We start from the raw sequence: 12,192 nt of genomic DNA on the forward strand, positions 1-12,192 counted from the left end.
CTTTGAAAACTACTAATTTTCTTGAAAAAAAAACTCATAAAAATAATATTTAACAGAGAACAACATATAGAAAATAATATTTAGTAGATATATCTGGTCTTCAGGACATATTTACCTTATGAAAACCATTCTATTTTTCTCAACTTTTATGAATTTTCAGAAAATATACAATAAGCAATTAACTGTTTACCTTTAATCAATGTATTTACAAAATATTTATTAAATCCAACATTTTTGAAGTTTTTTCAACAATTTTTTTCATGCATACTTCTAATACTTCTAGAAAGATTAGTTTTATTGCTAAAACTTAAAAAAAAACTGTTAGCCACTAATTAAATAATACAAATCCGAAAGATAGAGGGAATGAATAAGTTAAGAAATCAAAATTTAAAATTTTGAGTTTAAACCAGATTTTTTTCTACTGTAATAATATTTAGAATAATATAATATGTGTGTTTTATTATTGCTTACATTTACATTTTAATAATTTTAACTTCATTTTAATAATTTTTATTTGTCATTGTGTCCAATATATATAAATTAAATATTCCGATAGAAATAACTTAATATCTTAAAGCAACTAACTATTTATAAAAATAAACCCGGGCGTAGCCCGGGAAAAGTCTCTAGTTTTTTTAAAAATTCAACCACGAGAAAAACGCTACATTAAGAGAGATCAAATATATAAAAAAAATATGAACCATGAGAAATTGAGTAGTCTCAAAATTGGACTAAATAATTTCTCCGTCAACTTTCGTCTGTTCCAACAACAGTCGCCGTCAAATATTTAATTCTAGCGTTTGAACGCTGTCCAAACCACAAACCCGAGCCGAGCCGCAACGATCAGTCACGGCTCGCGGTCTAATTTAAGCGAAGTGAATCCAAAATCAACGGTTGAGATAAACCTTTAGACAATCCAACGAAGAAAACAAGCGTCCGTGAGGTAAAACAAGTGTCAAACCAGGTGACCGTAGCATTTTTAGAAAATTAAAAAAAAAAGAAAGAAAGAAAGACGAAAGAGTGAAGATACACCTACCTATATATTCGCTCATATAAATACTCGTTTCACGCTGCCTTCGTAGCTAACTGGCCGCTGCTTCTTCACGAACCGTCCTCTCTCTCAGTTATCATCTTCTTCTTCTTCAAGGTGCGTCTAGATCCGTTTATTTTCACTCGTCGCTCGATCTCTTTATAGTTATCGCTTCTTCTCTATGCTGATTCACTCGATCTGTCGTTTCATCGGATAATCGCTTGGTTAGATCGATCTGAACGAATCGTTTGATCTCCTTAGTGTCTTAGGTCTTAGATCTATAGATCTCGATGATTCTTATAGCTTGGGTCGATCTATCGCCGTTTAATTTCGTTTTCCAGCTCAGTGAAGTTGAAATGAGATTGTTCTTTAATTGAATCGTCGGTTTATACTGATGTTGTTTATAAGTGTTTAATCTCTGAGATCTGTAGACTCTCCATGACTGATTTTGATCAATCAATCGTGAATATGTACAGCTTAGCTTAACAAAGATGTTATCTGATTCTTGCTCATGTGTTCAGTGTTGTAAAAAAAAAAAACGAATTACGCTCATAGGATAGCATTCACTATTTCACTTATCTGATTGCCTTGGTTTCATTTTACAGTAAAAGATGGCCGAGGGTGAAGAGATTCAACCACTTGTCTGTGACAATGGAACTGGAATGGTGAAGGTGAGTTAAAAAGATTTGTTTTTTATTCAGCTCAAGTTTGGAGATTCAACCTCTGACCATTATTTTATATGTGAACAGGCTGGTTTTGCTGGTGATGATGCTCCCAGGGCTGTGTTCCCAAGTATTGTTGGACGTCCCAGGCACACTGGTGTTATGGTTGGGATGGGTCAGAAAGACGCTTACGTTGGTGATGAAGCTCAGTCTAAAAGAGGTATTTTGACTTTGAAGTATCCTATCGAGCATGGTATTGTGAGCAACTGGGATGACATGGAGAAGATCTGGCATCACACATTCTACAACGAGCTTCGTGTTGCACCTGAAGAGCACCCGGTTCTTCTCACTGAGGCGCCTCTTAACCCTAAAGCCAACAGGGAGAAGATGACTCAGATCATGTTCGAGACGTTCAATGTCCCTGCCATGTATGTTGCTATCCAGGCCGTTCTTTCTCTCTACGCTAGTGGGCGTACTACCGGTTAGTGCTCAGCTTTAAAACATGTCAATCTGTTTCTTTACTTGTCTTTGCTTAAAGTTTTCATTTTTGGATTTTTTTTTTAATAGGTATTGTGCTCGACTCTGGTGATGGTGTGTCTCACACTGTGCCAATCTACGAGGGTTACGCTCTTCCTCATGCTATCCTCCGTCTCGACCTCGCTGGTCGTGATCTCACTGATTCTCTAATGAAGATCCTCACCGAGAGAGGTTACATGTTCACCACAACCGCCGAGCGAGAAATCGTCCGTGACATCAAAGAGAAGCTAGCTTACGTCGCTCTTGACTACGAGCAAGAGCTGGACACAGCTAAGAGCAGCTCGTCAGTGGAGAAGAACTACGAGCTACCTGATGGACAAGTCATCACCATCGGAGCTGAAAGGTTCCGTTGCCCTGAAGTGCTGTTCCAGCCATCGCTCATCGGAATGGAAGCCCCTGGAATCCACGAAACGACGTACAACTCCATCATGAAGTGTGATGTCGATATCAGGAAGGATCTGTATGGAAACATCGTCCTCAGTGGTGGCTCAACCATGTTCCCAGGAATCGCTGACCGTATGAGCAAGGAAATCACGGCGCTTGCGCCTAGCAGCATGAAGATCAAGGTGGTGGCTCCTCCCGAGAGGAAGTACAGTGTCTGGATTGGAGGATCTATCCTTGCATCCCTCAGCACTTTCCAACAGGTAAAAAGAAAAAGGGTTTCTGATTCTTTATTACAACATTGAAAGAGTGAAAAATATTGAATTTGGTTTTACTTGTTTGTGTAAATCAGATGTGGATTTCAAAGGGAGAGTACGATGAGTCAGGTCCATCCATTGTTCACAGGAAGTGCTTCTAAGGACTCTGCTCCCTTCTTCGTGGTGTGGTGAGTCTGTTTACAAGTCTCTTTCCCTAGCTGATATGGGAATTGGAACTATATGTTGTTATGTGGTTCTTTGGAACCTTCTGGATGTGTCAAGAGTCTCTGTGTACTTTAGTTCTATCTGTGTCTTTTATTTCTCTTTAGGATTCTTGTGATGCTGTTTTTTTGTCCTTAAGCAAAAAATATTATATTATGTTTTGGTCGTTGCTTCATTTTTTTGGTTTTTTTTTTCTTATAAATATTGTTGAAGTCCTGATTATTGTTTATTTTTCGCCGTTTTAAACTATTTTTCATTTATGCGATAATCATATCCAAGTATCAGGTTGCAGACTTGCAAGCAATGCGGTTGTTTATGTATAGTTGTTTGTTTCATTGGTAACATTCAATTGCAGCAGTTTTATCAAACCAGCTTCAAAGTGGATAGTAACGGATAAAAAATTCAATAAACGCCTAGTTTTCTTTTTATAGAGGTAGAACAGTCAGTCAAAATAGTAACTTTCAAATTCAAATTATAAGTTCGAAGACTAGCGTTCATTTTTAATTTTATTTCCGTAGGTAGAAGGAAATGTATATTATTTCTTCACAATCTGTGTTATCTTCCCACCGAGTTAATTTCTTGTCCGTTTGTCCCTACCGTTGGAAAGACATCATATGGTCGGTCTAACTAAATCACCCAAATACTTTAGGAATACTTTGAAAAAAGATCCATTAAACAACTCATATACACACACTAAAATGTGTAGTTGCCGCCGGACAGAATCAGTGAATCACCAACTTTATCTCTTTTTTTCTTATTCATTGTTGTTATGCATTACTTAACTGTACACGTTTGTACCTTTTTTTCTTTTTGACAATACACTTTTGTACTTTCCTAACGAATCTTCCAAAGAATCTAATGTCTTCTTCAACAATTAGCTTTGGGCCAAAACAACCTACGTTTGATAATTGTTAAAATAAGAAGTAAGATTGTCCAATACTGTTTTAAGTCTAAGCCCAACTGAAACCAGTAACAAGGAGATAAATTTGAACTGAACACAATACGTCGTTAGTCGCTACCATCATTCCTTATTGTTAGTTCTTATGCAAGAGGGAAAAATGGTTACAGCCTTTACGACATGGGAAAAGTGTGTCTGCTAAGTAAATGTTTGCAAAAAGTTAATCTATAACCATTTTGAATAAAACTAATCCAATTACTTGTATAGTGTTATTGAGCTATCAATTATGTCGATACATCGTTACAAATTTTCTCAAGACAAAAATCACTAAAAAGAGCCAAAGCGATCTACCTACCCTAAATAGTAGTATGAAAGAGATGTATATATGTCTCCATGGTACCCAGCAGAACATAACCATAAAAACTTTGAATTTCTTTCTTGAGAAACAAGCAATTACTTCTAATGGAAATGAGTTTGGAAAAAACGAAGTAGACATTCTTGTATAAAGACTCTAGGGTTCCTCTGATTTCTCCAATACAAATACATTCCCTTTCCCATCTCTCCCTACTTGTAAATCTTCGTCTAAATATCTGCCAAATTCTCGGAATCAAGGAATCAAAATAAATAAAATTATTAATGTGATTACGTTTTATATCTTCATTAAAAGGATACGAGATCTCAAATAGTCCCTCGGGGTTGAAGATTCCCAGCAGCAGATTCATGTTCTTCTTGAAAATATTCATCAACTGATCTGGCATGATCGTTGAGCTTTCATACGTTATCTCAACACTCTACAAACACACACAAACGCAAATCCATCAAAACGCAATCTAAAACCATAAAAACGCCGACATGATTATATTGTAACGTACTAACGTACCGACTTGGATATTATCTTGAAGTTGGCGACGATTCTAAACTCGCCGTCGTGCAGATTCAATCCACGGACATCGAATTTCAACACATGGACCGTTTTGCCCTTTGTTAAAGAAAAATAAAAAAGATTAAATTAAAACGTCATCATTACCAGGAAAAACTGTCTGAATCCGCTTTTTGATTAATTATTACCTGAGCAATGTCGATCTCTTGAAGAAGATCTCCGAGAGAGACGAAGTCTCGAAGACCCAACTTAGTTCGTTTAGAACCCAGTACGGTGATTGTACTGTAAATGAGTTTCCAGCAACCTCCGATCTTGTCTAACTCTCCGGTCGGCTCCGGCGTCGGATTCCGACACTCTAATAGCTTCACCAGACCCTCGATCTCTTCTTTTTTATCCGATTTAACTCCGAAAACCCCTCTATTGATCCCTTTTATCATCCCCAAAAACATTGAAATCAAACTCTTAAGCTTTTGCACCACACAATGATTCAAACCGGAGAAAGTATAGATTTTTTTTTTTAATTGAAATGATTGAATCTAAACTCACCTTTGAGAGCTTCGTAGAGCTCTTCTTTAATCTGGGAAACTGTAATATCCTCTTCTTCTTCGTCTACTTCTTGTTGATCAGTTGGGGAGGAAGCAGAGCTCTGTTCTGTGACTTTTCCGATGAACATGGGCCGGAGACGAAATGGGTTGTCACTAAAACTCAGCGTTTTGCTATTGAAATCGCTGAAAGAGAGTAACATCTTCCCGTTTCCTGTTCTTCTTGAGATTGCTTCTCGTGAAGCTGCCATTGGCGGTGTCTGGATAAGCTTACTCGACATTGCCAGATGTCACACAGTCGGAAGAAGAAGGTAAGAGATGATTTGAGGAGAGGGAAATTTTATGGGGAGGAGAATCGACAGCTTTGGTTCATTATCTAATCTTTTAGCATCCAATCTATCTACCACCACCACCATACACTATACAATAGTATAAAACTAAATTAGTGATTTAATTTTTTGGTGGATATAAGACTTGTTTTATTGAGCTTAAAAAAAACTATAGATTTAAAGTTGCAGATTTTCCATTACAAAAATAACTTAATACTTTGTCCAACATTTTTTTTCATTGAATAATAATTAGATATATTTTTACTTTCCCATACTATATATATTAATTGACACTAAATTAATTATGAATTCCATGATTTTTGCTCTATTTGTTAAACATGATTAGGCTAATCAGGTGACCATTAGATCTAAAAATCTAATCAGGTACCACTTGATATGGAAACTCGTTTCTCGATGCAATTTCAAAAGATTATGTCCCATTGTTTCTGTTGTAGTTCAGTCCAAAAGCTGGTTTTAATAGTTGTGTCAGAAAGTTATCGTTGAGTTGCTAACGTTAACTTTACTATTTATATTCACCAATTCACGTTCGACCAAAAAAAAAAAATAAAAAAAATAATATTCACCAATTCACATGTTAGTAAGGTTGTTAAGTAATAAGTACAACACTTGTTTTAGACAATTAAAGAAAAAGAAAAAAAAATCAAAGTGGCACTTTTGTGGGTATTTGTGATTAACCACAAAGTATCAAACATAGCCATGGTCTGTTGGGGTTGAACAAACGAAAAAGAAGTTGTCATGCTCTGTTTTTTGTGGCAAGGTCTTAAAACAGAGTTTCGAGTGTCTTTGGTTTGAGTTGTAGAGTCTTGTCACGGCTACCATAAGTAGATTGATATCGGATACTCAAAATGTTGTCAGTCAAAGAAAACGTCACATGCTTTACACCAGAAACATTGAATCAAATTACATTGAATCAAAATTTCAATGGCTCTAGCCCTGGCCAGCGTTATGCTTTAAATTGTCTGAGCTCACTTTTCTCGGACTGTACAAAATCACAGCAGAAGATGGAGAAACCAGGGGAGAGAGCTTGTGAACAGCATTAGGAAGCCAAAGCCAAATACATATACTTTTGATCACAAGTCCAATGAGGAATATAGTGTTTTTCTTTTACTTTTTAGCGACAAATCTCTCCGGAAATTTAGTTTTTACTTAAATCGAAGAAACTGGTTTGAGGTTTGGTCTATGGTAAACCGAACTCGGTTAATATGAAATAAGGTTGGATTGGTTTCAAACTTGAAAGTGTAGTTTAGTGACCATGAAGAATGCTATCTAATTGCAGTTGGTAGTTGCTTGCTAAATTAGTAGTTTATTATGCTTTGTGGTTTCCAAGATTTTATATACTAATCCATGCCACTATGGAGATAAAGTGATATGATTAGTTAAACATTATTTCTACTAATTAAAAACCTATAGAGATTAAGACTACTAGGATGGTATATGTTTCTTGGTTATAAGTAGGTGTTAAACACGTCAACAAGCACTAATTTAAATTAGTATCTAATGTAATATCCTTTTCCTTGCTAACTGCTTACAAACTTCCTTTAAAATGGAGTTTAATAAATTACTTTCTGCTTTTTATGTCATTTGAAGAAAGAAAAAGATAATAGAAAAGTTAAAAATGAAATTGTGGAGTGCATGTGGAGATGCTCGGTGGACAATCTTTGCCATTTGACTCTTCTCAATGGACACTTAACTAAAAGAAAACATCAATAAAAGTACTTCAAAATAGATTAACAAAGGAAATTATCTAATTATTTAAGCGTAATTTTGTCTTGTTCCCTTAAAGTATGCCAATATTAATTACTGTTAATCCTTCGTATAAAACAATAATTAAGCAAAACAGCTCATGCGTACCCACAATGATTCGGTCAATACATAATTAAAATGTGTCTCATTCATTATGCGAGTCTCAAGGCTATAGTTAAAGTCAAAAAGAAATATTCTAGTATTGTTTATTATATACACCATGTAGTATTAAACTATACGACAAACTAAAAGATAAGCTCGACATACAAATCAAAATATTTTTGGAGATTTGGCATTGACCCTTTAATCAGAAAATGAATTTACATTAACTGATAAAAGAAAATTGCAGCAACCCGTGAATCTGCACGAAAACATAACACTACAAAAGGTCAAAACCTTTATATACAAATTGGCATTAAACAAAAAAATCAACTCCTAAGAAAATCATTTCATTTTCTCTAAAGAACTAGACACATGCATATCAAAATACAAAAACACAAATACCTTAAACTTGGTTTTTCGAATCTATTATTCATGAAATCCAAGAAAATTATGTTCTTAATCAGAATTTTCTTAAAAATATAGTAACAACAAAATGGAAAACAACTTAACTCCAAAGTCTAGAAACATTTTTAGATTTCACTTTCTTCTTGTGTCTCAAAAACAGAGCTCTGCTCTCTGTTTTATCTTTTTTCTCTTTCTCTCAGTTCACCAGTGTCTACCACCTCCTCCTTGTGAACTGCCGCCTCTTCTTGGAAAAAATCCACCTTTCTTAGGTTTAGGTATCTCATGAATGTCCATCACCTGTATAGTCCTTTGCTTTTTAGCTGCATTCAAACCATACAAAAGTCTCATCAAACAATCCAGTTGAGAAGAAATCTGAAACTAAAAAAACAGTAGAGTTTTAATAACCATTCTCAGCTTGTCGGTAGTTTTGTTGCAGTCTTTTCCTAGCCGAGTCAAAATCAATTTCCTTGTGCTCCTTCTCCCTCTGTAATAATCCCCATATCAAATTCATGACCATAGTCAAAAACACTAGACACATTCAACATAGATACTAGAATACATTTTGACAGTGTTTGTACCGGAATGGGACGAGAAGGTTTAGCTGGAGAAGGAGACTCTCTCCTAGGAGGAGGAGGAGCAACTGGTCTTGGCTTTCTCTCTGGCTCGCTAACGTAACTGTTCTTGCTTGATGAACCTGAATACCCATCTGTCAAAAAAATCAGAAAAGGAATAAGCTTTATGGATGATTACAAATGTTTAAAGATCAGAACTTGACGTTCAACAACTTACTCTGAGGAACCGGTGAATATCCAAAATCAGGAACCTAAGGATAACAACTGAAGATCAATGACTAACCAAGAAAGTAAAACGTGTTGTGTTTTTTTTTAAAGTTACCTGTTGGCGATTACCATTACGGATAGCTCTCTGCTGCGGTGAGTCCTCATCAGCTATAACGAAGAGATTTGAGATTTCTTTCAAGGGGAAAAGATAAAGAACAATGAGATTCTTTTGTACCTATCAAACTTGGAGGTTCGAGATCACCAGGCGGGTTAAGTTTGACCCACTCGTCCACTGTCTCCTTCCATTTTCTAGCAGACACAAAAGTGAGTTAGTGGTTTCTTGTTTGAATTTGAGATTTGAGCAAGAGAGAAAGTTCTTGTGAATCTGATCGTAACTTGACAAGTTTTTTAGCTAGTGTCCGAACATCGTTCGATGAATGCTTCCGAACTTTATTCACATGCCTCCCAATATCAGTTTCCTAAAGCGACCAAAACATCATATAAACTATGAATAAAGAAAGCTAAGAGAGAGTGTTAGTATTCGAATTTGACTTCACTACCTGGAGAGCTTGGAATGTTATCTCCATATCATCCAGATTCTGAAGCAGCTCAACCAAATCTTCTTCCGACTTAAAAACAACAAACAAACCAAAACACTCTTCAAAAACTGAAACCGAATCTAGATTCAAGAGAGATATTAAGAAGACCAACCAGATCAGGATCTTCAAGCCTCTCCTTGATTTCAAGAACACTCTTCTGCTCATCATCAAACAAACCAGCAAACGGATCGTAACCATCATCCTCCTCATCATCATCCTCGCCATTAACTGATTTCTCTCTTACTTCTTCTTCCTCCTCCTCCTCGTGAACACTCCCATTAGCCCTAGCAACCTCTCCTCCGCCTCCACCGAAGTCGCAGTTCCTACACTTGTTAGCCATGGAGGTCGCGTAGAGACGCTCGACGATGTTATCTCTCCGCCGCTTCAGCTCTTGACCGTAATCAAGGGAGGCAACGAGGATCGCTGTATCTATAAATGTCCAGACATCGACGCCTGCGTTATCCATAACCGACCGAAAATCATCCAAATCCATCACCAAAGTTCGTTACTTTACAGAAATAGAAAAAAAAAACAGAGGAGACGACGAGATCTACAAAAACGGATCTTTCTGATGAATTCAATTCATCGTGAGATTGAAAATCCAACAGAGTTTGGACTCAATTCAATCGGAATCAGATTAAATCCGATGAAAAAGGCAGACCCTTTGATTGATGAATCTGTATTATTATTACAGGAAAACAGAGAAGAAGAAGAAAAAAACAGAAACAGAGAAAAATGGGAGAAGAAAGGGAATATTCCAAGTTTGAGTCTTTTAGAATATGTTTTTTTTTTCTTTTGTTCGGTAAAAATATTCTTCAGACAAAACCAATCACAAGTTAAAAGAAAAGGAGATTTGCTTTAATCAGGATGCTCTTGTCCTGGACAGAGCAAAGCTGAAGCGCAAGTTGGTATGTTCTGGTTGGGGAGATGAACATACAGCTAGAGAGAGAGAGAGAGAGAGAGAGAGAGCGTGTGTTTTTCAATAATGGCGTTTACTTTTTTTTAGTATTTTTTTCTTTGATTACATACTTTAGTTAATGGGCCTTTGAATTGTTGGCCCAAAATAAGTGGAGGCGAAACGGAAATTAATAAAATAGATGTTTACACACATTTGACTAATGGGCCTTTTTATTTATGGGCCCGTATAAGTGGATGACAATGCTTTGGATCGATTATCAACGTGTACTAACTCCTGCCATTGATGTCTTTATGAGCCCACTTGCTGTTTTTAGTTTAAATCTCAGATGGACCCATTAGCTGGCGTAGAGGATGCGTACCATCATTAAAACATCAGAGTAAGTATAACTATCATCTGACTTGCTACTTTATGTTTAGCATGTCTCATTGAATATGTGACGCAGAGGTGCATTAATTGTTACTTTCTTGAAAGGTTTACTGTTGGAGACATCTTTGGTTTACAGCTCGGCAAGACCTGGAAGGATTCTCTACGCTTGTGGCTCGTAAACTCTATAATCAATGGTTGGTATGATTAGTTCTGAAAACTTTTTAAATTTGTTTTAGTTCAGTTTATTGAACTGGGAACAACAAAGACTCAGTGGTTCTGACACATACAACGGTCAAGAGGCCGGCCAAATCAAAGACACGGAGACAGAAGAAGCTTGTTTGATGTGGGCTCCTCCTATGTATATCTCATCGGTAAGCTTTCACTTTATGAACCATTTCTTTAATGGTGAGTCTTTGGATATGAATTTGTGTTATCTAAGTGATAATGATTAAGTACTATTCTAAATATGTTTAACATGTAAGGGCTGGGGTATCAAAATGTTTTTTCAAAAGGCTAATAACAATGTGATAGTGTATCCATTAGTTATCTTACAGACATTAGGAATGTAATGTCCCTTTCAAACATATCGTCAACACCTTTTCGTGAAATTTGGACTTTTACTGGAAGCATCCGATGAGTTAGCAGTGGCCATACGTCTTAATAATTATCAAATGGATTTATCCAACAGCCGCCAGTCATTTTGGCTACATACTTGTTGGTGATTATCAGAGTTTATCACAATAATTTCACAATTTAAAAATGTTTGCATTGAGGGTTGGTAATTTCAGCTCGTCAACTTTATAAGTGAGCAGTCTAGTTAAGATCAAATCTATCTCATCTATGAATTCATGTTTAAATTTACATCTGTAAAATCTAAAGTAGACAATATATAATAAACATCAACACTAATTAAACAGTAAACACATAATACTAGTAAAAACCAATAATCCTTGGAATCAATCTCAGTCCAGTAATAATTACAAACTTAAGCAAATAATCAATAAATAAAAGCTAAATTTAAAAGTGTCTCTTTTAACACCTATCAAACCAAACTTTATGTTTGGCCATCAATTTCTACATATTGAAATGAGTGGTTTTAAGTCATCTCACGATTCAAGTCTGTAAACATCCCCGATCTCTTTCTAATAAATTTCCATCATGCTCATCGATTTATAGTATACACTTATATTTTATCATACTCCAATGTTTATAATCTATAGTTCTTATAATCGAATTAAATTGATTAGGTTATGTTCAACACCCCCTATTGAGGATATAACTAATCTTAATCTCAATTTCTTATGAAAATTACTTATAAAAAACTAATCATACTTGTAGTTCGTTTGTAAAAATAATATATATAATCAACATTCTTTTTTGGCTAAATTCAGGAAGAAAATATATAAAATGTGGCACCGACAGTTTATAATTTTAATTTTCCATAAGAGCAGGTGGCCCAAGGATTTGGAGAAAATAGTACATAGAATGCAATTCCAGTCGAACATGGAATGTGACATATG

The 12,192-nt window shown here is 35.7% G+C and overlaps 3 protein-coding genes across 4 annotated transcripts; 1 reads left to right on the plus strand and 2 right to left on the minus strand.

Annotated features, from left to right (window-relative positions):
- The first annotated feature begins 971 nt into the window (after positions 1 to 971).
- LOC106384924 (actin-7) lies at positions 972 to 3,264 on the plus strand. The gene is made up of 5 exons (XM_013824848.3): positions 972 to 1,147; positions 1,636 to 1,701; positions 1,780 to 2,173; positions 2,260 to 2,873; positions 2,963 to 3,264. The coding sequence occupies exons 2-5, from the start codon at positions 1,642 to 1,644 to the stop codon at positions 3,026 to 3,028; spliced, it is 1,134 nt and encodes a 377-aa protein (XP_013680302.1). The 5' UTR covers positions 972 to 1,147; positions 1,636 to 1,641; the 3' UTR covers positions 3,029 to 3,264.
- A 957-nt stretch (positions 3,265 to 4,221) lies between these two features.
- Positions 4,222 to 5,825, minus strand: LOC106384923 (fibrillin-5, chloroplastic). Its single transcript, XM_013824847.3, has 5 exons — positions 5,414 to 5,825; positions 5,056 to 5,294; positions 4,868 to 4,966; positions 4,660 to 4,778; positions 4,222 to 4,577 (listed from the first exon to the last, which is right to left on the minus strand). Exons 1-5 carry the CDS (start codon positions 5,688 to 5,690, stop codon positions 4,499 to 4,501), a joined length of 813 nt encoding a protein of 270 aa, XP_013680301.1. The 5' UTR covers positions 5,691 to 5,825; the 3' UTR covers positions 4,222 to 4,498.
- A 2,178-nt stretch (positions 5,826 to 8,003) lies between these two features.
- LOC106384922 (probable mediator of RNA polymerase II transcription subunit 26c) lies at positions 8,004 to 10,376 on the minus strand. Of its 2 annotated transcripts, XM_013824846.3 has the most exons (9): positions 9,500 to 10,376; positions 9,349 to 9,417; positions 9,185 to 9,267; positions 9,024 to 9,097; positions 8,904 to 8,956; positions 8,799 to 8,832; positions 8,588 to 8,715; positions 8,415 to 8,493; positions 8,004 to 8,329 (listed from the first exon to the last, which is right to left on the minus strand). In XM_013824846.3, the coding sequence occupies exons 1-9, from the start codon at positions 9,878 to 9,880 to the stop codon at positions 8,211 to 8,213; spliced, it is 1,020 nt and encodes a 339-aa protein (XP_013680300.1). In that variant the 5' UTR covers positions 9,881 to 10,376; the 3' UTR covers positions 8,004 to 8,210. The 2 variants fall into 2 exon arrangements, with proteins under 2 accessions (XP_013680300.1, XP_022554294.1); XM_022698573.2 differs by lacking the exon at positions 8,799 to 8,832 and having other exon boundaries at positions 9,500 to 10,357.
- Positions 10,377 to 12,192: the final 1,816 nt, after the last annotated feature.

Source organism: Brassica napus, chromosome C3, assembly GCF_020379485.1.
Source record: "Brassica napus cultivar Da-Ae chromosome C3, Da-Ae, whole genome shotgun sequence".
Taxonomy (NCBI): Eukaryota; Viridiplantae; Streptophyta; class Magnoliopsida; order Brassicales; family Brassicaceae; genus Brassica; species Brassica napus.

Bases quoted from the DNA above. Each gene is read 5' to 3' on its own strand.
- LOC106384922 (XM_013824846.3), bottom strand. From the start codon at position 9,880: ATGGATTTGGATGATTTTCGGTCGGTTATGGATAACGCAGGCGTCGAT. The intron at 9,268-9,348 runs GTAGTGAAGTCA...TGGTCGCTTTAG, and splicing joins TAACATTCCAAGCTCTCCAG to GAAACTGATATTGGGAGGCA. The intron at 8,330-8,414 runs GTTATTAAAACT...GTTTGAATGCAG, and splicing joins CTACCGACAAGCTGAGAATG to CTAAAAAGCAAAGGACTATA.
- LOC106384924 (XM_013824848.3), top strand. From the start codon at position 1,642: ATGGCCGAGGGTGAAGAGATTCAACCACTTGTCTGTGACAATGGAACT. The intron at 1,702-1,779 runs GTGAGTTAAAAA...ATATGTGAACAG, and splicing joins ATGGAACTGGAATGGTGAAG to GCTGGTTTTGCTGGTGATGA. The intron at 2,174-2,259 runs GTTAGTGCTCAG...TTTTTTTAATAG, and splicing joins CGCTAGTGGGCGTACTACCG to GTATTGTGCTCGACTCTGGT.
- LOC106384923 (XM_013824847.3), bottom strand. From the start codon at position 5,690: ATGTCGAGTAAGCTTATCCAGACACCGCCAATGGCAGCTTCACGAGAA. The intron at 4,779-4,867 runs GTACGTTAGTAC...GTGTGTTTGTAG, and splicing joins TCAAGATAATATCCAAGTCG to AGTGTTGAGATAACGTATGA. The intron at 4,578-4,659 runs GTATCCTTTTAA...AGAATTTGGCAG, and splicing joins GAGGGACTATTTGAGATCTC to ATATTTAGACGAAGATTTAC.